General features: G+C 45.6%; 1 protein-coding gene across 1 annotated transcript in view; it reads right to left on the reverse strand.

Moving 5' to 3' along the window:
* Pdlim1 (PDZ and LIM domain 1) overlaps positions 1 to 27,075 on the reverse strand; it is a 47,181-nt gene that overhangs the window by 12,046 nt on the left and 8,060 nt on the right. Inside the window, exons 3-5 of the mRNA XM_023709031.1 lie at positions 15,680 to 15,831; positions 13,501 to 13,585; positions 8,282 to 8,481 (exon numbers count right to left, since the gene is read on the reverse strand). Coding sequence (XP_023564799.1) covers positions 8,282 to 8,481; positions 13,501 to 13,585; positions 15,680 to 15,831 — 437 coding nt within the window. The remainder of the gene's footprint in view (positions 1 to 8,281; positions 8,482 to 13,500; positions 13,586 to 15,679; positions 15,832 to 27,075) is intronic.

A 27,075-nucleotide genomic window follows, 5' to 3' on the forward strand; every position in this document is an offset into this window, starting at 1 on the left:
TTTTTTTATAGCTTTTCTGACCAGTTTTACATGGTAACATCTGTTAATCTGAACAACCAATTTGAAGACAACAATATACAATATAAAAACTATTATTGAATTCCTGTTATTTTGTTTAGTGAAAATTTGCATCATTTCTAATGTCTTCTTTTGCTATTCTTTATTCTCTTTAAAAAACAAAACTAGGCTGAGGATGTAACTCAGTGGCATAAGTGCCTGCCTGGGAATCTCAAGGTCCCGAGTTCAATCCCTGGTACAGAAAAAATATATATATTTTGAGCTCTGTCATTTGATAGGAGCATAGAAGCAGGCTTCTACAGCTTCTTGCTGGGTTGGGCTTTTTGTGATTACTGTGTGTTCCTTTCCTTCTCTGGTGATTGTCATTCAGATGCGCTCTCTGTCAGACAGCAGTGTGCCACTCCTGCTTTTTGTTGATTAACATTAGCATGCCCTTTGCCACCCCTTAAACCCAAAGGTCTATGTCCCCGCTCCCATCACTTTATTATTCTGTACAGAAAAACTCAAAATTACCACAATCCACTGGGCACTCATAAACCATTCTGCCTGCCAAAGCAGAACATGCAAGTGTGCACAACCGCAACACCAAGAACACATCCTGACCCAGGCCGTAAAATAAACCCCAGCAAACATTAAAGAACTGAAACCATACGGAGCATGTTCTGTGACCACAGTGGATTCAAACTAGAAAACCAGTCACAGAAAGAAAACAGGAACACTTAAAAGTAGACTTCTAAGTAATATTTAAGTCAAAAAGAAGTCTACAGGAAATCACAACATACTACAAATGAAAACAAAAGTATAACATATCAAAACCCGTGGTATGGGGCTGGAAAGATAGTTTGGCAGTCTAAGCACCTGCCTGGCAAGCGCAAGGACCTGGGTTCAATTCCCGGCACCACATACAGCACTGGTCCTGCCCCTAGGCACACCCAAGTTGGCCACCAAGACTGGGTGTGGTGGTGCACACCTGTAATCCCAGAGCTGGGGAGGCTGAAAACACGAAGATCACTACAGGTCCGAGCTGCGTAATGAGACCCTGAACCAAATACATAAAGAATCAACACCTACTCTACACAATCTCTTCCACACAACAGAAGAGAACATTTTCTACCTTACTCTGTCAAATTACAATGACTTAAAAATCAGATAATAGCATTTGGAGAAAGGAAACTATTTATAGAGTAATATAATCCAAAAGTATAGATGTAAAATGCCCAGGTAAATTATTAACAAATAAAATTCAGCAATGTATAAGAATTATATGCCATTAACAACTGGAGTTTATTTCAGGGTTACAATAGCTTAATAATCAAAAATCAATCACCATGATCTACCACCTTAACAGGCTACAGAAAAATCATAGCAAACCATTTGACAAGGATTAACATCTAGTTATGATTTAAAAAAAAAAATACAAACTCTCAACAAAACAAAAGGAAATTTACAAGGAATCCACCAAAAAAAAATAAAATCCCTCCTAGGACTACTTAACGGATTCAATAAGAATACATTAAAATAAGCACAAAGGACTCCAAATAAACATGAAAAATTCAAATGTATTTCCTTATTCTAGCAATAGACATGTGGTCACTGAAATTAAAAACACCATACTATTTACACTTGCCCAAAAGGTGTACTTAGTTTATTACATGTAAATCTAACAAAACATGCGTGAGACTTGTATGCTGAAAATATCAAAATGTTGGTGAAAAAAATTAAAGAGGCTCTAAATAAGTAAAATGGTACCCCATCTGTGAATCAGAGGATGAAAGACTAAAGAACTCAGTTCTCTCCAAAACGACGTACAGTGGTTAAGTTTACCATAATTCACAATAAAATACCACAAGATTTTACAGATATTTCAGGATATTCTAGCTGTGCGTAGTGTTGCATGCCTTTAATCCCAGCACTCAGGAGGCTGAGGCAGGACTGCCAGGAGTTTGAGGCCAGTCTGGGCTACATAGTGAGTTCAAGGCCAGTTTGTCAATAAATAAACAAATCTAAATTTATAGGAAAAGGTAAAAGAACTGTAATAGTTCAGCCAATTTTGAAAAACAGCATGGAAGAAATTATTCTACCTTTCTGCCTTCTTACACTGACTGCAGTTTACAGCAAGCACCATGCTGAGTAAAAGTGATGGCTATCACACACCCTCGCCTTGCTCTCCATCTTCCGGGGAAAAGGTTGGGATTCAGCCTTGGCCATTAAAGAGGACCGCAAAGATCTATCTGCACACCCACGTCACAATAACCAAGAGGAGAAAGTAGTCAAGATACCTATTAGCAAATGAGTGAATCTGCTAATGCAAATATGTCAATGTTATTCACAAAGTTCTGTCGCACACTACAGCATAGCTAAACCTTGAAGACATCAAGTGACAGTGACCTAAGCCAATCCCAGAAAGAATGCACACAGGAGAAATCTAACAAATTCTCAGAAACACAGAGCAGGATGAGTTTCTGGGGCGGGGCACAGAGAGCAGAGCTGCCATTCATGGGCACGAGTTTTGGTTTTTCTGTTTTTTAAATCAGATGTTGTTGGTACATTTTAGATAAACGCAAGGATCCCCTTTATCCTAGAGGATCTGCGCCTGCGGCGCCACAACGTGTCCTTTCCTTCCACACGCCTACCCTCCCTGCAGCCTCTGCTCCCTGCCCAATTTACAAAAGTCTGTCTCTGAGTTTTCCTTCTTTTCTCTTTGTTTTACTCTTTCCTTCTTGCCTGTCCCCTCCCCTCCTTTGTTCTCCCCATTGGAACCTGTCTTCCTATTTTACAATATCTATTACACACTTTGGTCCTTATTTGCACTTCCGGCTTCTAACACCTGATAAACAACACTGTATTCACATGTGTGTCTGATTTATTTCACTTAAATTCTACAGATCCACAGCACAGGGCCCGTGCACTTCACATTACCACGCTATTTGCTTAAGAAATGGTTAAAATAGCAAATTTTATGTTGTGTTGTTTGTAGCATAAGAGAAAAAAAAGATAGTACCTTAAAATGGAGGCAGAGGAGGAACGAACTATTGGTGTATTTAAAAAAAAAAAGTCTAAATAGTTCTCCAGACAATGCTAAGGGAAAAAAAGCCAAGCCAATCCCAGAAAGCGCTACACTTCACGACCCCATTCATACAATGTTCTTGAGCTAAATAAACTACAAAACCAAAGAGCAGCTCAGTGAACTGCCAGGGAGCGGGGGACCGGGTGTGCAGGGAAGCGAGCGTGCACCAAAGGAACCACAGGAGAAACCCAGGCGCAGGCGGAAGGTCTTCGAGGTACCAGCGACAGGCGGCAGCAGCAGCAGGACAGTCTGCTCAAGCGGGTATCGTGAAGACAAGGCATGGGTAAACTGGGCAAAAGGCAGAAAGGGTCTCTTTGTATTATTTCTGAGAATAAAACATTTACATATTAAGAATTTTTCTCCCCAAATGATAGAAGTGCTAAACAGAAATGACAGAGAGACTTCATACTTGCTTCTGTTCTTTTTTTTCCTTTGGTACCGGGAACCGCTTCCCAGGCAGGTACTGTCCTGCGGAGCCCTACCCCAGCCCACATTTTTAGGTGGACAGCAAGAGATAGGCAGACTCAGAACACTCCTATGGCTCACGTCTGCAGAAATGAGAACTTCAGCGAAAAGAGCAATTCTGGGAAGCCCTACACACTTGGCTTTGGAAAGGAAGCCTGACCTCCGCACTCTGCTCTTGGCCTTACGGCCGAGATGTCGGTCCTGTGCTCAGAAACCAGAGGAACAATGACGGGCACCAGGAGAAGAGGGAGAAACCCCCAGACATGGAGACGTCCAGGTGGGCTAGAGGAACAAGCAGCCACCTTTATGCGAGTAAGCTTCTGATCTGGCTCCACACACAGCAGGGTCACCGCGATTCCCTGACAGCACTTGAATCGGAGGCCAACATAGTCCTTTATCTCCAATACTTCTGCTTAGAAATCTGCCTTACAAGAATGCCGGGCAACACCCGAGAACACAGCTTGGAAGCGCTAGTACTGGGCCTGCTGAGCTGGTTATGGGGCTCCACGGAATACTCCAGGAAGAGGCCACCACTCTTCAGGAAGCTGATTAACCCTACTGGCAGGCCAGCTGGCTGAACTTAGGCTACCATGCTGAGAAATGAGGAAGTTTACTGCACATCACAAAACTCTCCACAGTGGTCTACACGCTTCCACCTTTCAGGAGTCCCCAGTGCTAAGAAGTAAGTACTGGGGACACAGTTCCTCCCGGGCAATGGAGGCAGGGGGACGCAGCCGCACCTCCCACCTGGCAGAGGCCCTGTACTCAAGGCCTTTCACACACCTCGCCGCATTCTCAACAAGCCGGCAGTGAGTGGTTAGTATGAGCCCCACCCTAGAGGACAGGACGGGAGATCGAGCTCAGAGAGGTTATGTGGCTCCCCTCGGGTCCTCTAGCTGGGAAGAGGCAAGGCTGGTATGCAAGGATCCTCCACTTACAAAACCTTTAGGAAATATCATGCAGTACCACATTAATAATGAAACTCAGGCTCTAAATAATCAGATAATAATCAGAGCTAAACTTGTGTCAATGCAAAGAGGTCAGAGGGAAGATGCTAGCTCGGCATTGAACAGAACAGCGTTTCCTTCACTCGCCTGGTATACAACAAGCCTCCAGCCACGACTGCTAAGCTGAGCTGGAAAAAACACTGCGGAGGACCTCCCTCTCAGCTGTGTGTGCTGGAGAAAGAGGGGTACCAGAAGATCCCCCTGCCTGCCTCCCCCACCGGCAGGGCTGTTTGTTTTCTGACCTGACTGGGGTGCAACTGTGTAAGAAACACATTAAACAGATGGATACACACACACACACACACACACACACACACACACACACACCAGGACTTAGAAACCCAGGGCAAGCCCCGGGAAATGGGAGATGACGTCAGACACAAACTATGCAGTGAACCAATTCTGGATCCTCAGCAAATTTCACAGACTAAACAGGCGCTTGGGACTTGTGCTGACTGAGCCAGCAAGGTTACCGGGTGGCTGCTGGGCTGGCAGAATCTTTTCTGGCAGCGGAACAAATCAGCAGGTAGAGACCCCTACACGTGCGGCAAGGCTGGCGCTGCTGGTACTCCCTTCCCGCGGTTTCTAAACACATCCTCAAGAGCTGGGGATGAAACAGAAGCTGGGCCCCCTATCTGGGAAAATTGGTAAGATTTCTGACAAGGAGTAAGAAGCCACTGCAGACTGTGATAAAAGAGACAAGTTTTAGATTGAAATTTTTCAGATTTTAGGAGAGGAGAGCAAGCCAGAAGCATGAGAAGAAAAAAGACAGTAATGAAGGAAAAATAGCCACGGCCACACTAAAAATACTCTGCAGGCACATACTCCTCCCTGCACATAGCAGCTCTTTCGATTAAGGCTGTGTCATTTCCCGGTTACTGCATCCAGCGCATGGACCATTCCACTCTAGACAGTTCGGGAAGGTCACGTTCTCAGCTCCCCAGCACCAAAGCCGGGAGACAGGGGACGGTGGCCTTGGGTGCTACTATCACTCCTCAGGCTGCCTGGAAGCCACCATGGGCACGTCTGTGGAGAGCTTGCGGGAGGCGAGGTCCACACTGACACTTTTTCTTAGGTACACTGAGCACCCCTGCAGTCACCCCGAGGGCCACCCTGATCTCAAGCAGGTAAGTCCTTACAGCAACCACAATCTGGGAAAAAACAAGGCACTGGTGGCCACTTTGTCTTGGTTACTACGATAAATGTCAATGAATTTCAACATTGTGTAAAGCTAAAGCACCTCAGCAAAAAAGTGTGCCTTACGAAATTCTAAGATACCAATGAGAAAAACACAGCATCCTCTCAGTGTCAGACACAGGGACCTGCACAGAGATGCTACCCAGTAACACCTGTCTCTTTTCTACAAAGAAATGGCAGACCCTACACACAGTGGAGCCAATACACCCTTGAGTGGGATTCCTACAACAGCCTTTTCTAATAGTGCGGAGCTTCTAGCTTCATCTGCATTGGAAACAACGGGTATGCAATTCAAATGCCTTATGGGTTAGGCAGATTATGAGTAACAGTGAATTAGGGAAAAACTCAACAGCAAACAGATTTCATGGTTAATACAGAAATAGAGAATTCAAAGTGGGAATGCTAGGGCCAGCCAAATGGTTCAGCAGATTAAAGCACCTGCAAGCAGGCTCAGAGACCAGGGGTTCAATCCCCGGGCCTGCCATGCCAGCCCCGCCCCCAGGGCACGCTGAGACTGCAGTTGAGCCTGGGCATGGTGGCATGTGCCAATGCACCTGTAATCCCAGCTTTTGGGAGGCTGTAATCAGATGAGGACTGTGAGCCTGATCTAGTAGTGAGAACCTGAACACCCTTCCCTAAAATACAAAAAAAAAAAAAACACTGGGGACTGCTTCTCAAACTCAGACAAGCCCGGATGACCACAGACTTTCTAGTAAAATTTAAATGGAACTAACATTTAAAATCCAGAAGACCACAGATATAAGGAGGGAGGTTCTCCCAATTTATGCCTAAATGAGATAAATCAGCAAAGATGGGAAGCGCAGGCCTGCAGGCAGCGCCCGGCGGGAGCCACGGAGCAGCGGGCCCTGTGGGGGACAGGCACTGCACAGCTGCCACAGGTCACTGCAGCCCCCGCCTGCCCCCAGAGCGCCGCTACTGGCTCTCTGGGCGTCGGAGTTGGCAGCTCCTAACCCAGTCCACCTGCTTCCTACGCACAGAGCTGGGTCTATCTCTGACTCTCCCCTGGGTAAGGGTCTAGCTTCTCTGCCGTGCGCTGGCTGCTGGTGTTTCGGAACATATGCTCACAGGCTACGGATGGAGCAGACAATGGAGCCTCTGCTGCGAAGAACCAGAAGATGTTCTGCAAAGACTCAAGGCAACTGAGCCTAAGCAGCCCCCAACAGGAGACAAGCCGTGCATCCCAAGCAAGCAGCTTCTTCCACGTGCTCTCTCGTTCAGCCCACCCCTGCCCTGGGTGAGCCTGCCTCTGCCCCATGTCAGAGCCCTGGACTGTGTACAGGCACCTACATCCTCAGGGAATTCTCCTCTGTTACATTTTTTGGTCCACTCTGGGGGGTGTGGAGGACCACCTGAGCAGCTCTCCCTGAAAGAGGGACTGTTCATTTTGACTGAGCCTGACCCTATTTCCTTGTATTGTCCTGTACAGAGCTGGCTGGGACTTCTGTTTATCCTTCAGTTGGCCTTAAGCAATATGTATTGGTCTAGCTGAGGTGCTGGTGATAGTCTTTGAAGGTGGCGTGCTGTTTCCCTGGTAACCTACACCTGCTGCTCTTTAATATGAGCTGGGTGGAGACAGGATGGTAGAGCTAATGCTCTGCGGCACCAGCTGGGATTGAGCCTCATGACAGAGGCCATGACTTCCTGGGGCTTGAAAGACTGCATCAAAGCTGAAGCACCAGACTTACCAAAACATTAGATACTATATAATGCAGAGGACTCTCTCTGCATACGGCAGAGGTAAATGCAGGCCACCCACCTAGCTCAACTCACAATGGTCACCTACTTCCCACAATTCTCAGTCAATCCTCCTCAAGTCACTCTCCTACTGAATAAAAACCGAGTGAGGCCCTGGGTCGCACTCTTGGTTCCAGAAAGCCATCTTCGTGGCTAGACTTAGAGTCCCTTGACTCCCCGATGATTGAAAATATAACTTAGTGTCTTTATTTTTGCCATGGGTTGCATTGTAAGTGGTAGATTGGAATCAACTTGATGGGATTCCAATAACGTGACTTTGGGATTACAAATATTGGCTTCTTGGACCGAGATGAGGACCTGGAAGTGTCTCCAACAGGGGGAAGCAAACACGGCTCCACCACCACTGTGCACGGTGAGGTATTTCCTTTTTCCAGAACAGACAGGGAATAAAAACTACACTACATTTTCTCAAGTGCTCCCCACCTAGGAAGACTGAGGGATTTCTCAGGAAGCAACAATTCTGTCAAGGAAGAACCAGAAGCAGTAGAAATGAAGTGCAGTAGACCGCCACAGCCATCAGGACAAGAATGACATCAGTTCTCGATTATGATTTGCAAAACAGTTACAGAAGTTATGTGTGGCAGACGCGGTGCAGGGCATTTTACATTGACTTCTTATTTTTGCAATTCTATAAAGAAAGTATTGTCCCCTTTTTGTATATGAAGGAAATGAACATGGGTTTTTCTCCACAAATCTGGATTAAAAGTCCCTTCGAGGACTGACCTGGAGGAAAAACGGTGGGCATACTTACGGCCTGCCATTCGCCTCTTCCCCACTGGCTGCAGTCTTTGACTCCACGGCACTGTTGAAGCTAGAGATGTTTTCAGGTGAGTAGAGGCCAGCGGGGTTGTTGTACTGGTTCTTGATGACTCTGGGGGCAGCGCTGGAGGCAGGGGAGGCAGTAAAGGGCATGGCGCTTCGGTTGTGGGCGCTTCCTATATGCTGGACCTCCTGCATGCAGAAAGCAAAGGAAAAATCAAGAGGAGCATCCAACACACACCACTCAGCGGGTCCTGCAGGCTGCGAGCCCGGGAGAAGATCCACCTGAGCCAGGAGGGCCCTGCTCAGTTAGGGTCCTAACTGAGAGACCCCAGAGGACCCAGCGAGACAAGGCGAGGATGGGGAAGGGTGCCCGCGCAAGTTCACTCTGCCTCGGCTCTGCCTTCTGGTTCTCCAGGTAGCCCTGGGCAGGGCCGAGCTGCCTCGAGCTGCCAGGATCCAAGTCTCAGCAGAAGCACCCTTTCAGAGGACATTCCAGAAGGATTAAGGAATCAAGAGGATCAGAACATGCAGTCACTCGAGCCAGCACAGCGCAGGAGATGATGACAGGAAGTGACAAAAAGTATCCCAGAACTGACTGAGTTTGGTTACCAAGATGGGAGACAGCGAGGCCACAGGGGGAACAGCTGCGACAAGGCAGAGGAGGTCTCAGTTGCCACCGAGAGACAATGAAGGGATTAGAGCCCATTGTTCCTCGTGGGAGAAAGATGAGGCCAATCAGAGACAATGTGTTACAGGGGTGGGACTGTAGGGCTGCAACAAGGACCAGAGTTCCAGGGGTTCTTTTTCCTGGCCTCTGTAATTTGAGAATGGACCTTCCGCCCCCACCCTGGCCCTGTCACAAGTACAAGTCAGGTGAATATTCACTACAACTACAACCTCAAAGAGCTTCCATACAGACACCCCAAACACTGCTTCACACTAAAACTACTTTGAAAAAACAAAACAAAAACTCTTTAGAGATGGAACAAAAGGGATCAGGGAAAAGACATAAGAAAGAAAAAAGGATGGGAAGATATACATGTGTAACACAGGGTGACTTGGATAATTGTACTGCTGATTTCTGCTGGTCTATTGAAAGGAGCAGTTCACGCGTACATTTACTTTTCTCTCTCCTTCTTAACCGTTTATAGCATTTTTTGGGCCCTATTTTGCAATTTAAAGAAAACAACACACAATATAACCACTGTTGAATTCCTATTATTTTGTTAAGCGAAATTTTGCATCTTTTTTTTTTAATGTATTTAGTACAGGGTCTCACTACACAGACCAGACTCGTAGTGATTCTCCTGTGTCCAGCCTCCCAAGGGCTGGGATTACAGGCGTGCGCCACCACGCCCAGTCTCCATCACTGTCTCCTCGTGCCCTGGGGGCGGAGCCAGCACAACGGCGTGCCAGGCATCGAATGGCATCCCCAACTCTGAGCCCCCGAGTCGGCCTAAATAGGCGCATCCCCCCCGGAACCGGGGATTGAACTCAGATCCTTGCACTTGCCAGGCAAGTGCTTAATCTACTGAGTCATCTCCCGAGCCACCTGGCCGGCCCTAAATTCTGTATCATTTCTAATCGTTTTGTTCCTACTATTTTTTTATTCTCCTTAAAAAATAAAAAGATAAAATCTTAAAAAGCTACAAAAAAAAGTGCCTAAGCACTATCAGAACAACAAACTCAGGCTTTCGGATGACGCTATAAGCGCTTCCTGCTACAACGCTCTGGATCCACCCGCCGCTTTGAGATACCGCACGCCATGTGCAGCTGAGGCTCGGAGCAGGCGTCATCACTGAGAGTTCTTGGGAACCGCCTGCACTCCAGTCTCTAGGTTACGTACTCATCCCAGAACAGCTCTTCCAAGAGCTCCTGTCCCTCTATCATTCTTCCCTTTCTCCCTCCCCACTTTTCTGTTAAATCTTCAATATTTTCTTAAAAACCATTACAGACAAAAACTAACAGCTTCATTCACTTTATATACCCAATTTGCAAAAAGGTATTATGAAAATATTTTTGTAAGATTCCTTATTCACTCTTCATATTGAATTTCTCTCCAAGTCAGACTCAGAGAGGTTTTACCCCATAAACTTACATGACTTTGTCTACGTCAGGTAAAAGCTAAGTGTACTCAGATAACTACAAAAAAGGACATATAACTCCTTAAGAAAAAGAATTCAGCATTAACAGAGCACTGCTGAGTCATTTTACGGCACAGTTATCCAAAGCACTCACATGAAATCACTAAGGCCCCGCTGCAAAAACAGCAGTGGATTCGCGATCTGCCCGGCAGTGGCGGGCGACACTCCTCCCACGGTCTCCCCAGGGCAGCTCCTGGGGGCAGCACTGGCCACAACACCTGAAAACCCTTCTTTTTCTAACTTGGCTCCATTTTCCCCTGTTACTGCCTGTTGAGCTGCAGGCAAGTCACACATTTTTGAGGTCATTTCTCATCTTAGAAATGGATAAGATAAAGCCTTCTTCACAAAGACTTGATGGGAAGGAGTGGTGTGCCGCGCCTGGCTCACTGCAGACCTCCAAAGGGCCCTGGTTCCGCTACCCTCCCAGAAGCACGTTCCTAATTAAAAGGGAAGACCATGGAAAGCTCAGATTGGAAATCCTGATTTTTGACTTTATAAAGAAAGAATCCGGCAAGAATGTATCTGGTTTGTACATAAAAGGAGTATCTGTATCCCCAGAGGGCAGGCAGATTCAGGACTTGCCTTTTAGAAGGGATGACGTAATTGTTTGGGCTTTGTATTCATCAGTCTCCAAGGAGACTCAATAATGAGGAAATGCGAAGTAGGTGTGTAGCTGCCCTGACCTCAGATAAGCTGGGGTGTTGGCAGGCTCGGCAAGCACCAACAGATCTTTTTACTAGGGTGAACTCTGCTCTTAGTCATTTTTCATCTAGTTTAGGGCAGCTACAAGTGGAAGATTTTGTGAAAATAAGAGCTGGGCAGCCTTTTCATATGAACACAGGATAATCAGAATCCACAGAAAAATAAACACATTAGATTTAAAGCGTTTGAGAATTGTACACATTCGATATATTAATATTACCTCCAAAATAGTAACACAAGTAATCAGATCTTAGGTTTAAGATGAAAATTCAAGTAAAATAGAATTACTGAAATGTAAATTATTGTGATTATTTTAAGAGAAAACTATGATTTCAGATAGACCAAAGTAAAATAAAATCATTTCTGATGTGCTATAAAATATATGAAAACAGCACATTAAAATTTAACATTCCTGGGGGCCGAGGAGATGGCTCAGTAGAATAAGCGCTTGCCTGGCAAGCACAAGGGCCTGAGTTCAATCCCCAGTTCCGCAAAAATAAATAAATAAATAAATAAATAAAATTAACATTCCTAGTAAATTTAATGAAATGGCTGAGAATGTTTAGCGAAGTTGAAATTAGCTGGGTGGCATGTTTTAACTTAGCCAGCACAACAGCCAGTTTGTACTCTTATCATCTTACCAATTTTTATTACAAGACTTGTATAGAATATGTTCAGGTCACTTTGAAGCTACAGACTAGAAATTTTACTTAAAGTCACTTTCAGAATTTTTAGTTATTTTTATTAGTGGAAAAAGTTTTGTGATTTCTGAAATTTTAATGGACACTATTTGAGAAAACATGACAACATCTACAAATGAACCACTTCAATTTCATACAATTCTATTTATGTCAAAGATAACTACCTATGTGTTATCCTTTTTTCTGTCTTCACCATAAAAACCAGTATCCTACACTTAGAAAAAAATAAATAAATTTCAAATCTTTAACTGGTGTTAAATGTGTAACAATCACAACTCAGTCTAAAATTTGTAAATCTCATCATCAATTTATCATTAAGTTATTAATTACACATCAGACATGTATTTGCCACAAGCAACATATTAGAGAAACTGTATGAGTTTACTACATGAGAAACTTTAAAAAAATCTTCTGAGCATTCTTTCTTTCCCTTATTTCAAAAAGTCGGCATTCACTCAAGAGCACTTAAGATTTAACAAAAAATAAACCACCTACTGAGAGATTGATTTATTTACAAATATGTGATCTAAATGTAGAAAAATACTTTATTTAGTTAGCTCACAAATAAGGCAGTTAGCTAGCTGAAGGGTCTGAGAGAGTGGGATGACCAGCCACACTGATAAAAATTAAGAAAGTTAACTAAGACAGGTCAAGGAATGAACTTCTCTCAGGCAGCATGAGGTGCAGCCTCTCGCTAATAAGCTTCTGAATTTTGAGAAATTTACAATGCAAATTAACCAGCTTCTTCTGAAATCCAAGTTTCTGGCAAACCCTACATGTCCAAGAACTGGGCAAAAAGCCTGAGTCCCAGCTGGTCATTTTAAATCCACAAGGCCACCCGCGACAGGTGACTGCTAGACAACTGAACAATTTCTGCGCTCCGTTTACATATAATCAGCTCTGGCTCAGGAGGCCATGTGGGCTCCCCATTCCGGACTTCTGGAAATCCAGGAGCTACTCTCCTCTTTCCCAATAAAAACTCTTCTGACCTCTTTTGGTTTGAAACTTCACTCCTCGACATGTACCTGGGTATCTGCAAGGCAGCCTGCTATTCCAGGAAATTCTGTTTAGCCAACAAATTGTGCAAGTGCTCCCTATCACAGTTTTCAATACTAACTGCCACTTTAATTTAGTAGTGTTGATATCTCACTAGAAGTTTCACCGTGAGAGAAACAGAAATTTTCACCCAAGACTCACGGAGGCTACAGGGAAACAAAAGCAAGGTTACTAAAGATTTACCCTCATTTGTTTTAAAGGCTTTGTGCCTCAGAACCTAAATTTACTAATGTTCCTGGAATGAACTGTTTGTATCTTCAATCGCAAACAATCCAAGCTAGCTCCTGGATTTCACCTTGGTCCCGCCAATCCTGCTTATGTTAAGGCACCACCTGGAGAAGGTTTTTTCCAGCTTCCCCTACCTACACCTTCCCATCCCAGCTCAGGTGGTTCCCTGCTATGGGCCTTTCCAGCGCCCCCTCCCTCATTTCCCTTTAAGGAAGAACTGAAAAACAGCCACATTCCAGGGACCTGAAAGGCTCTCTCTGCCTCAGGCTTCCCAGGCCCCCAGGGTACAAGAACTGGGAACACTGTGCCAGGATCTGGGTCAAAAGTGACAAGGCTGCTGGTAGCAGGAGGAGCTGCAAAGGTGGGCAAGTACTCACTTGGGGTTCAGAGGCTAAATTCATCTTGTACGGGTGGCGCTTCCCCTCCTCGGTCACTAGAGGAGACCAGATTTTATGTTCAGATCTGCAACAGATGAACAAAGACATCATTTCTTTTTCATTTTGAGGATGGGCAGAGCTGAGGGTTGAATCCAGGGCCTGGAACATACTAGGCAAGCACTTTTAACCACTTAGCAACATCCCCAGCCCAAAGCTGTTGTTTCATTTATGCTGAATTAGTAATAGAAACAGCCTCGTACCAATGGGCACCACATTCTCAGACTCAATCAACTATAGACAGGCTATATGTGGAAAAAAAAAACGTGTGTTGGTACTGAACATGTCTAAATTTTTTCCTTGTCATTGTTCCCGAAGTAACACAGAATAATGACTATGTAGCATTATTCCTGTACTGCAAGGAATCTAGAGTCATGAATGAGAAGATACGCAAAGGTTACGCACACATACTGTGCCATTTTGTGTAAGGCAGGTGAATAGTCACTGATTTGGGTATCTGTAGGGCCCTAAAAACAGCCTCCCACAGATACTGAGGGATGACTGCATTCGCTGAAAACAGCTTACAAAATGTTCCCTCTCTGGGGACTTTTACCTTCATTGCAACCACTGTGATCTCTGGAAAGCCCTAATCTGGGGACATCCATTCACATCTGATAATTTCCACAAACAGACCTAGGGTGGCTACCAAGCTGCCCCGTCTCCTTCCACAGAGCCCCCGACTCCCTCATCACGCTTATCTGATACCAAGCACAGGCTCCCTGCTGCAGGCCTCATGCGGCTCCACCTCTGCTGGAACGGATCGAGCCTCTCCTATAGGCAGTGTTCCAGGCCAGGCCAGGCCAGATAATCAACTTATTCACGAAGTTCATTTGCATCAAATGGAAGCAATGTCTCCTTTTTCAAGCTTGCAAAATACTGTCTTCCTAGCAGTCACACGCAGTAACGTTAGTGTAGTCTCAGTTTTCATTAGTGTAGGGTTGAAAGTAGAGAATGTTTATACTAATCTTTGCTGTTGTCAGAGACCCAGCGCACTGTCAGGCACAAAATGCATCTGTTCAATTGTTGGTAAATGAACAGAAAAATCAATTAATCAATTAGTTAATGAACGTATGAATGGATCCCACTAGAACATAAAGGAATGCATTTGTACTGAGACAAATGGAGCTAAGAATGAGGAGTGGTGCCGGGTGTGGTGGTACACACCTGCGCTCCCAGGAGGCTGGGGCAGGAAGACCGCTGTGCACCAGCCTGGGCTACATAGTGAGTTCAAAGCCAGCCTGGACTACAGAGTGAGAAACTGTCTCAAAATAAAAAGAACAACGACTGAATGTGCTTTTGAGAAGAAGATCTTAATAAAATGATGCATCTCATGCAGTAGGACTCTGAAGTGGACGAAGTACTTTGACATATTGGCCCACTGTTGGTCTTCTTGCCAACTCTGTGGCACAGAGCAGGAAAAAGCAATACATATACTTTACAGAACCCAATGAAGGGCTGTGGAGGCCAAGGCGACAGACGCTGAAGGACACACTCACAGATCAGAAGAAAGAGCCTGAACTTGGCCCAACAGGAAACAGAAAGCCACTGAAAGCTGAAACAAATCACTCCTAAAATCTTGCTTTTGTGGAATCTCTTCCAAAACTAAATGAAAGAATGGAAACCCTACCTACCCTAATTACGACTCCCAAGGGGTTCTACGTGCCTGTCCCTTCAGCCACAGCTCCTTCCTGTACTACACTAAAAGGTGCCCTCGGCCTTTTGTCTAGCACACTGAAATCTTTCTGTGTTACTGTAGTCTCCTGCCACAATACCTGCTGAATGCACTGTGGCAGGAGCAGCATCCTAAACTGATTCTTACGGTCCCCAGAAAGAATTTTTCATTTTAATATACCCAACAATAGTTAATTGAGTTTTACTTACTTGGAACTTTGGTTAGTTGTGCTGAATCAAGTGAAAATGCAGGTATCTAAAAGGAGCCCACAGTACAAAACTTATAGAGGAAGACATGCAACCCAAAAGCCTGTCTACAGAATTTTGGGCACACTTCCAGCACGCAGAGTACAGAGTTGGGAGGTGGGGGGAGCCCTGAGACGGCACGGAAGCCCCCGTCCATAAGCAGCTTCTAATCGGTCAAGAATAAAGAAATGCGTCCCAGCCTCACCTGGTTACTGTGAGAGTCATGTTGTCCACGCAGCCCTTGATTTTGTTCTGAGCTTCCAAGTGCGTCATGTTGCTGGTGTTTTCTCCATCGATTGCTGTGATTACATCTCCGATACATAAATTAGCGGTGGCAGCTTTGCTTCCAGGAGTGACCTGGCAAAAAAAAGGACAGAGACCTAATTGTCATTTGTCCCAAGGAAACCATTCTGTGACCATCAGGTTAACTATTCACTGATTTGTAGAAAAGCATTCTTTTTTTTTTTTGGCGGAACTGGGGATTGAACTCAGGCCTTTGCATTCTACTGAGCCATCTCCCCAGCCCCTTAGAAAAGCATTTAAAAAGGGAAAAAGGGCTCAAGTAAAGACTTGAAATAACAATAATCCTTTATATTTACGCCACCCAAGAGTCCTCTTCTGTGTGTGATCTCACTGGATGCTTACAACAACCTTGTGAGAAAGGACAAACAGCAGGCCCCATTGGAAAGACCAGGAAATTGGGGCTTAGGAAGGTTTAAGCCTTACCAGGGATCACCCAACCAGTACATCACTTCTTACTAGTCATTCAACTAGTCCATTACAAACTCCAGCCCTGAGCCATAACCAACGTTCTTCCTGCTGAACTTTGTTACTTCCTTAAAATAAGTCACCCATTACATTTTAAAAACCACATATACTTTCAGAGAACATTATGTAAAGTAAATCCTATATCTATAAAAATGTTAAAAAGTGTGTTATATGTACAAAAGAAAACTGGAACACTGCCCACCAAATTGATCACTGTGATAAATTTCTGGGATGTGTTTAACCATGAGCTTGAACTATTTTTGTAATTTAAAGAAAAAAAAAAAAAAGCAAAAATTTTAAATATGGTAGGTTTAAACTATGGGTCTAGGGCCAGTGAGATAGCTCAGCAGACTAAAGCGCCTGCTTAGGAAATGCAGGGACCAAGGTTCAATGCCCCACACCACATACCATGCCAGCCCCACCCCCAGGGCTGAGCTGGCCACAGAGCTGGCCACAGAGTCCAGGTGTAGGGGTACACGCCTGTAATCCCAGTGTGGGAGAAGCTGAAAACAGGAGGATCACTATGAGTCCGAGCTGCGTAGTAAGACCCTGCAACAATCAAATACATTAAAAAATAATAAAAATAGGAGCCGGGGAGATGGCTCAGTGGAATAAGCACTTCCCTGGCAAGCGCAAGGGCCTGAGTTCAATCCCCGGTTCTGCAAAAAAAAAAAATAAATAAAAATAATAATAATAATAATAATAAAATAAGATGTGGGTTTATATTGATTCACTTCTTTCCACCCAAGAAGTCAGCTGGTTGGCATCCTGCCCATAGGTAGACGGCTTTCTACAAGCTAACGCCTCTAGACCAACGGTTCTAAATTTACAGACCACCGACGCTTGCAAGAAACCAGGCCACCACACCAAGCCTGCAAATCCACCTGCCTACCGAGCAGTGTGACAGCAGGGAGCATGCAGCATGTCTCTCCCACAGACGGACAACTAATTTTCCAGTAAATACTGATGCAGTTTGGAGGAACAAATACAAACTCATTTTGAAGTAGATTAACCTCAGAGAAAACATCTGCTGTTGGGTATTTTCTCAAGCAAGTAATACTAAAAGTTGCTATTATCACTCCAGGCTCAGCTCAGGACTTTCTGACACCAAAAACCTCTCTTAACTGGGAAGCCGTGTCCCCAGAGCAGTGTGGCACTAGCCCCCCGCCCCAGGCTCAGCGCCCACAGGGCTGTGGCGTGGCCCTGGAGAAGTCCGGGCGGCTCCTGGGAGCCAGCGCGGAAAGATGCAGTGAACACTCGTTCCCTCCACGAGGCTGGACACAGATCTGAGGTCCTCGAGGCACCAAAACGGAACGGAAGCCCCCATATTTCAGATGTCGTTTTCAGCATTCCGTTTCCAGTCAGCCTCCACCCAGCTGCAAATGCTAACCCCTGGGGAGCACTCGGTGTGACCCCTGAGTCTTCGTTCACTCCCTGACCTGCACCCTGACCCCACAACATGAGGGCGGTGAGTCGATCCTGAAGCTCCCAGCTGCTCCAACACGCTATGACTTTATCAGGCAAAACTCTCCTGGAATGTGGCAGGATGTGGAAACCAAGACAGAGATCTTGACCTCCTAGCCTTCCTCTCTGGCTTTCCCATCATCTGTTTACCAGAGATCTGGCACGGAAAACGTAAGCCCCCAATTCAAGGTTCAGACCTTCTTCTCAGGCAGCCAATGAGAGTGCAGACAGACAAGCGCAGGCCGCCCTGTCCTCAGTCCACACTGGAAGTCGGCTTCTGAGTCACCCAGGGCTGGCCGTGTAAACAAAATGCTCTCATTTTTGGATCCATCTTCCTGAGAAGGCTGATCTGGTATGACTGCAAATGTATTCTGCTTTTGCTAAAGGGCAATACAGATTGATTTTTTTTTTAAACGCCCCTATCTGAGCATCACTTTATTTGAGAGAGGCAAAGGTTATAGAGTGGCAAAGCTCCTGGAGTCAAGGGTACTGCCTGCTCAAACGCATCTACTGTGTCAAGTCTGGCAGTGCTACAGGGCAGTCACTGAGCCGGCGAGATAGCTCAGCAAACTAAGCAGCTGCTTAGGCAAGCACAGGCACTGGGGTTCGATCCCCAGCACCACATGCCACACCAGCAACTGAGACTGGGCATGGTGGCGCAGGCCTGTAATCCCAGCGCTGGGGAGGCTAAAACAGGAGGATCACTATGAGTCCGAGCTACATAGTGAGATGCTGTACCAAATACATACACACACACATAGCAGTCATCTCAGGATAAAATCCAAAATCCTTAGCAAGGCCCTTGAGGCAGGGTTTTCCTCCTTCGTGTCATTACACCACCTCCACTCTACGCTCTAGCTCCAGGGTCCTCCCTCAGCTCTTTTCCACTCCAGGAACTTAGCTGATGAACTGCTCCGGCGGGAGGCACCCTCACAAGGCTCTCCTGAGAGCCTGCTCTGAGCTCCAGTCTGGAGGAGGTCTCCATCACCCTGTCTGTGCACTCCGTTCTTCGTCTGGCACCTGTCACATTCTCCAGTGAAGCTATACTGGAGCATCCCCTTGTCTACTATAAGGCTAAAGTGTACGAGGGCAGGTCTGTGTGTCAAAGCAACCCCAGTCCCCAGTAAATTTTATCTAGTGAATGACTAAATCTAAAATAGCTAGCGCTGCAACAGATGCAGTCAGGCTACTTCATTCTGTCCTTTGAAAATGAGCATTCCAAAATAATCAGAAATATTTTCATTTTAAAATCAAATGATCAGGGCCAGCCAAATGGCTGAGCAGACTACAGTGCCTGCTTAGGCAGGCACAGCGACAGGAGTTAAATACCAGGCATGCCAGGCTGACCCAGCTCCCTGGGGGTGTACTGAGAGGGTGACTGAGACTGGGCGTGGTGGCGCACGCCTGTAATCCCAGTGCTTAGGAGGCTCAAAACAGGAGAATCACTACAAGTGTCTGAGCTCTGTAGTGAGACCCTGTACTAAATACATAAAATAAAATAAAATAATCACCTCCCCTCATCTCATCATCTGGGAATAAATTCACTGCAAAATGAAAATAAAGAGACTAGACAAGAATGGGGTAGTTCAAAAGATAAAATACAAATTTCTTCTTACTTTTTTATATGCAATTATTGCTGTCTCGACTTCCCAGTATTTGGTCCCAACTGTTTCACAGGAGTGGCATTTTTGCTCAAAACATTCCTTCCCAACAGGCCCTGGACAAGCTAGAACCAGTTTGACAAGTCCCAAGCCTGAGTAATCAAGACTTAGCCATCCCATCTGTCCTTAGTCTGATTTCTTTCATTTTCTCTCTCTCTCTCTCTCTCTTTCTTTCATCTTCCTTTCCCCTTCCTTCTTTCCTTCTTCTCTTTTTATTATTAAGTCAAATTAACATGAAGCCAAAAGAAATCTTGGAAAATTACATGACAGTATCATCAAATGGCACACACATGTAATTACTCACAAACGGATTAAGTGCACATGCTTTTATGAGCCATATCTTTTGGGGGAAAAAATGTATTTATGTAAACAAATGACAAACTCTTTGCATTTTGCCAAGCTTTCTCATGCACCATCCCCTACTGAGATAATGCTGAGCGCTCCCGCAATAGACAACTTGACAAGTAAGAGAAAAAGACACAGAATGGTGGATTCAGGGTCACAGGTAAACCCTGAATCCATTCAGCTGTGGTGGATTCAGGGTCACTGGTAAAAGGCTTGGGCCTGAATCTGAACTACATCTCATTTCAAATTCCATCCTTTTCTGCTTCAGCCAACACCAAAACAGACTCTGAACCAACAGTCAGAGCCAAAGAACAGTCCAGTGGTCTTCTACACAGGACTGGAGTGTCACAGCCCGTGGCTGACAGGGTTCCGTCCCGACACAGGACGAGGCCCCCACGGCTCTGGGCTGCACCGTGCCCTTTACAAAATACTCAGATCACGACCCGGTACCGAAATGGACTGGGGGAGACGAGGCCTGTGCCCCAGTACTGAAGAGTTCCTCTCTGCAAAGGGACCAGAAACACAGAGCGGAGAGCAGAGAACCTCTTTAACAAACAGTGCTGGGAAAATAGGACATCCACAAGCCAAAGACTGAGTCTACACTCAGGTGCTTCACAATAGGTCAAAGATCTAACTGTTATCACAGAAGCAATCTGCTGGACGTTTTACCAACTAGTAAAGCTCTCAGAGACACAGGCAGAGGAAAGGACTCTGAACAGAATCCCAAAGGCACAGGCAATAATACCAGCAAATAGAATCATAGCAAATTAAAAAGCGCAGCAAAGGAAAGAACCAGCAGAGTGAAAAGACAACCTCCAGAATGGGAAAAAAATTACCAGCTGTGGATACCTCAGGACTGACATCTAGTCTACATAAAGAATTCAAAAATCTGAAGTCTCTCCAAAATAAAAGACCCGATCAAAAAACGGGCAACCAACGTGAACAGACATTTCTCGGAAGCGCAAGTACAAACGGCCGATGAATACCACATGAAAGATGGCCAGCACCGCGGGCCACCCGGGCAGTGCAAAGCGCAACAACGCCGAGCTGTCATCTCAGTCCAGAGAGAAGGACGATCACCAAGAAGTCAAACAGTGCCAAACGTCAGCGAGGTGGCAGGAGCACACGCATGTGTGTGTCTCCCACACAGGTGGTGCGAATATAAGCTACTATAACCACAGCAGGATCTGTATGATTATCCAAAAACCTAACAACAGAAATTCCTTTTGGCCCAGATACTCGCCTTCGGGTGTATTCTGCAGGAGCTAACGTTTCCACGTGACAGTGACCCGCACACACCCATTTTTCTAGCCACACAATTCACAACAGCTGAGTCCTGGAAACAGCGTCCAGGCCCATCCACAGATGGGCCCGAGAAAATGGAATACCCATATACGGTGAAATGCTACTGCACTAAGTAACATAAACCAGACACACACACTTTTGCTGATGTCTCTCACGTGAGGAGCCCAACGTACAAAGAGCAAAGTAAGCGACAGGTAAGAGGAAGTAGGGAGATCTTCAAAGGGGAAGACGGGGAACAGGAGATGGGGGGGAGAAGGAAGGGAAAGGGGATTTTTTTTTTTTTTTTTTTGATCTCCATTGCTGTTCTCCAGGTTTATTCAATAGGGAAAGGGGATTTTTAAAAAAAGAAACAGCTTCTGAAAATGGGAAAGAGAACAAAAGCTGGAGGGAACAGGGAAGGGTGGGAGGGGAAGGGAACAGAGAGAATCGAGATGTGCTACGCTCATATACAAATTCCCCACCATAAATGTAATCACTGTGTTCTGTAAACATGTACATTAAAAAAAAATCTATAAAAAATTGTTTCTCAACAGATGAGCTCCTGTCTGAAGTGGTGGATTCTTGTCATCCATTACTTCTCCAAGAGCTCAATCCAAGGGTTGAGCGAGGGTTCACTCGCAGTCTTCCTGTGATCCAGGCAGGCAGGCAGCATCATTTGCATCATCCCAGGTGAGGGGGAGGCGGCGTCTCAGCTGGGGAGGGGCAGAGCGCACGCAGCAGGCTCCACCTGGCCACAGAGCCAGCTCACAACCCAGTCAGCTCCCATTTCTAAAGAAACTCCACGCTCCCCTCCAAAGAACAGACCTATTAGTTCAACAGACTCCAGGAAACCCAACTGCCTGCCTTCCTTCTTAGCCCCTAAAACTAGAGCACAAAGCTAAGGCACAGCATACCCTGAGAGCGCAGAAAAAGCGGGAGATTTTGTTTGCAGATGCCAAGGCACGGAATGCAGTTGTGAAAAGGACAATGCCAGCCATCAGGGATTCCAGTGTATGGAGGACACAGACCAGGGACGACAGCTAATGAGCGCTCTGCTCAAGGAGGCGATCGATTCCCCCAAAGGGAGAATCAGAAAAGATTTCCTGAAGGAGGTGCTGCTTAAAACTGCAAAGCCACATAAGGAGCAGAAAAGACCACGCCAAGCTCCAAGAACAGCACGTGGGCCAGGGTGGAGGAAACACAGGACAGAAGGCAGGGAGCAGAGCCCAAAGAGGACTGGGCAGTTAGCAGCCCTGTCCGGTTGACGATAAAGACCAACAAAGGAACTGAAACAGCATGCGACACGTCCAGTTAGTTACAGCTAAGAAACAACCACTACACCCTAGCCCGGCCTGTGACATGTGACAGATATTCTCACAGGCAGATCGAACTCCGGCCATGGAGGGGTCTCCGCTCAGCCTCCCTTGAGGGCAGCCTTCCCTAGTGGACCCCCAGAAGCCAGTCCTACTTACAATTTCATGTCTTACTGACTCTCTAGGCTTAGCACTGAGAAGTGGAGGTCTATGAAATGAAGTTAGCCCATAATTTAGGTTCTGTTTTTATTTTAATTTAAATTACCTGTCAATGTTGATTTACTAGCAAATTTCACATAAACTCCTAAATTCTATGCTTATGAAAAATCAGCCAAGCTGACAATCGTGGTCCTGGATTCCCAAGTGGCAACAGCCAGCCCTGAGGGCAGCCTCAGAGGAGGCTCACAACCCGACTCAGCCACCAGTGCCATCCAGTGCCATCGCACTTGGTGCTCCCAACTCAGAAAGCCAGCACCAGCTGCCATTTACATCAGTCTGCAGCTAACGTTCTCAGTAGCTAACCATCTCATCAACACTCACTTGCAGCCATGCATGAAAGTGACACCTGTATTCCCGGCACTTGGAAGGCTGGGGCAGGAGGATGACTGTGAATTTAGGCCACCCTGGGCTACACAGTGAGCTCAAGGCCAGCCTGCACTGCACAGTAAGACTGTCCCCAAGCCCCTAACCACCACCAAAACCTCATTTATATCTCCTCCCGGCCCCTACATATAAATGAACTCGTACGGCTACTGGCTCAGTTCAAAGTTTCAGAAAGAATGATTACATAAATAAACAGGTTTGCAATAGAGTTCAGGGGTTGAATACATGTCCAGGAAAAGAAATTCTAAGGAAAGAAAAGAAATGAAACACTTTTTGGGCAGAATTACCAGATACCCACGGCAATAACCTATTTCTCTAGCTTACCAAGGAAGAGCACTGTTTGGTTCTCCAAAGTATTCCCGCCTGGAAGATAAACTGTACTGTTGTCCTGACGATACAGAACTGAGGGTGACAACCAAGTATTTGTCAAATGGTTTAAGCAATTCTAAAATTAAAATTAGAGCTAGAGCTTCACCTCTACTTCTGAGCCATCAAAGAGGATCGACTCAGAGAAACCAGGGATTATTTTATTTTATATTTCATTTCATTTCACTGTTTGAGCTAGGGGTAAGCCCTACGACTGCATTCATGCTAAGCATATGCTCTAATATGAGGCTACAGCCCCCAGCCCTTAAGCTATATATTTTTAAAAGATTCCCAGAAAAGTCTAATGTGCATCAATTTTGAAAAACTTACAGGAGACGTGAACTCATAAGCTCTCTCCCTAAATAAGGTACCAGGTAGACAAAAATATGCTTCAATGTTAAAATCTCTGCTCCTCCAGAAAGAGCTTAATATCAGGACAGGGAAAGCATCTGAAAGAAATGTTAATTTCTCTTCTATCAAAACAGGCTATAAATAAATAAATAAATACCCTACTTTGTTGGTCAACGTCCTTGAAGGTGCTATGCAAATAGAGCACTAAGTAATTTCAACGCAGATGTCCCAGTAAATCAGTGTGGCTCCCGTTCTGCGTGGCCAGAAAAAACATACACAAATACAGCGTGTAGTTACACAAAACAAGCTCCTGGCACACTTTTCTTTCCTCTTGGGTGTTCCAATTTTTTGCTAAATCATATAGGGGTTGTATTTTAAATGTAACAAATGCACTTTGTTGTTATAAATCGCCTAGTCCATCCTGCACGTAGCTGAGAAAGACAGCATAAGTATAGTAGTGACAGTTACAACTTAATGTTACACAAAACACACCCAGGATAAAGCAACTCGAAGTCCAGGTCAATTTCAAAGCCAGCGCCTCTACCGCCGCCTCCACCGATCCAACAGCTTGCCAAGGTACTTAGGTATTCATTTGGCAAATTTCAAGCTGAGTGACAACACAGGGCCCTGTGGTGTAGCACACGGAGCCTGAACTCTCTCCCTCCAGAACCTTCTGGCTCCTTCTGTTTGTTGGCTCAGGCTGGGATCCAGACTTCGAAGCCACATCAGAGCCACGGAAGCTTCGTGGCCACACACAAGACTGCTTCCAAACACTCTTGGTTAGTCTACAACCATTTGCTCCAGGAAGTGAGGCAAGTAAGTAGTCTAGGTGCTTGAAGACCAGTTGTGCCTTAACGCAGGGTCATTTCCAAATGAAGCTGTTAGGGCTCGGGGTGCAGTTCAAAGAAACTGTTCTCTCTCTCTCAGTCTCAAAGACCACTGTTAGATAGGAGCATAAAAATGAGGGGGCAAAGCAGAACACTCTGACCAACTGCTTAAGTAAGAAGTCACCAAGCTGTTCAAGTTTTCAAACAGCACTGATGAACAGGGCAAGCTTTAAATGGTTCTGGCAACCACAACTCATTACCCAAAACCTAATCTCTAAACACTGGGCAAGTTACTCTGACATAATTTCTTCACTGATCATATGAAATGTATAATGGTAACAACCTCATTGGACTTTTGGGAAGGTTTAAATGTCACTGAATGGTAAAGAGTTTAGAACAATATGTGAGGGCCGGCCTGATAGCTCACTGGACTAAAGTGCCTGCTTAGGCAGAGCACAGCAGCCAGGTTCAATCCCCAGCATGCCATGCAGGCCCCAGCCCTAGGGGCACTGAGGCAGTGATTGAGACTGGGTGTGGCGGTGCACGACTGTAAGCCCAGTGCTTGGGAAGCTGAAAACAGGAGGACCACTACAGAGTCCAATCTACATAGGGAGACCCTGTAGACCCTGTCCTAAGTACAGGAAGAAAAAAATAGTAATAATGTGGCAGCTAATTAGCACTTGATGCATGGTAGCGATCGTTAGAAGGTCCTTAATGGTACACTATCCTGAAGCCTTCCCCGCATTAGGCACAGTGCTAGGATCTCCACATGCACCATCTTGATCCTCACTAAACACTGAGGACAAGTCCAGCTACTCCCATTTTATGAATGATGGGAGTTTTCAGATGCTAGCCTGCTCAAGGACATACAAACTAAAAATGACTAAAATATGGCTTAGAACTCAACATCAAGCTAGAGCCAAAAATACACTTCCCCACAAAATCAGGATGTCTTTAATTCTTGATTTGTCGAGCAAAAATAAAGCAGAAAGCACAAAACAATGAAACCTAAAGAATTCCCCATTTGGCTTTAAAAATGCACTGCATATGAAAAACGAGCTGGACAGTTTTGCAGCCAGCCCTTAAAGAGTATTTACCTCACGGAAGCAAAATTACGGCAAGTGTTTACCTTAGGATTTCCCCAATGTGTGCTGTTTGCTCTTGGAAGCACTAGGTCTCTAAGTAAACTTTACTGAAGTACAGCACGCAAACAAGAATACACATCATAACTGTACACCCCAGTGTATCCTCACAAAAAGAACACACCCAGAGAGATAACACCAGGCAAAAGAAACAGAAGGCGAGCTGAACTTCTACACCCCCTTTCCTGCCACAAACCTCCTGACAAAGACTTATCCTGACCCTGATTTCTGGTACTGAAGATTAAGCGTGCTTGCTTAACTTTACAAAACTAGACTCACACAGTTATTTTCCCTGTACCCTTATTTGTCATCTTTCTCCTAATGTCCTTTGGGGGGGGGGGTCTCATTCATGCAACTGGGAATAACTGTATTTCTTGCATTTTCACTGCTGTGGTGCTTTATATCATAGAACTATGGGACCACTGATTGATTTCATTGTGAGATTTGGCTTGTTTCAAATTTGGGGCGGTCGTGAACAGCACTGCTTGGAAAATTTCCCACATGTCCTTGTGCTCACGTGGGCCCACCTTTACTGGGCACTTAACTAGAACTGCTGGGGTACAGAGTATAGATACGCTCCACGTGAGAAGCACGAAAATTTTTTATAATTTTTTAAAGAAATAGATGCAAGTCATTACTGCATCCTCTGAATATATTACACATGAACACATGTTAGACATCTTTATCTTATATAGGTCGTACTGCTGTCCTTACTGTCTTACATGGTATTTTGTTGGAGATGACATAGATACATATCAGTACAAACTAGGCCCCGAGCCCTCGGCCAGGACTGTGTGCTCTTCAGAAATTACTTTTCATGTCTATGGCAGTACCAAGAAGGCAGTGTGCCGGGCCCAGAAAAGCACACAGCAGGTTCAGAGCATTCCAAACTCACCCACAATAACGCTAATAACAGTATTAACAGTCACACAAGGTACTAAAACCCAGACAGCAATTACCTGTTTTGTCTGAGGTTCTCCTGGTTATACTGCACTTTGAACCCGGTTTGGTTGCCACCAGTCTACCTGCTCACTCCTGGCCATCTTTACGTGCCACAAGAACGGTTTCCAAGTCTCTTCCTAGCAAGAGTCTCTAACTTCTCCTGTCCTTCCCGTCTCAGCTGTTCACAGGGGCCTGAAATCCACAAATGATACAAACTTCCCTTGGGGGAGCCACAGCTTCTTTCTAGGAATGACTGAAGGTGGGGATGCTACTCTCTGGTGAGCTGAGACCTTACAGCAACTGTACGGCCAACCCAGCCGCGTCTGACAGGAGCCAGGCTCTAGGTGAGCTCCCTAGGACACCTCTCCCCTCATCCTGAGGCCTTACAGCAACTGTACGGCCAGCCCAGCCACGTCTGACAGGAGCCAAGCTCTAGGTGAGCTCCCTAGGACACCTCTCCCCTCATCCTGAGGCCTTACAGCAACTGTACGGCCAGCCCAGCCACGTCTGACAGGAGCCAGGCTCTAGGTGAGCT

The sequence above is a fragment of the Octodon degus genome, unplaced genomic scaffold, assembly GCF_000260255.1.
Source record: "Octodon degus isolate 3935 unplaced genomic scaffold, OctDeg1.0 scaffold00010, whole genome shotgun sequence".
NCBI classification, from domain to species: Eukaryota; Metazoa; Chordata; class Mammalia; order Rodentia; family Octodontidae; genus Octodon; species Octodon degus.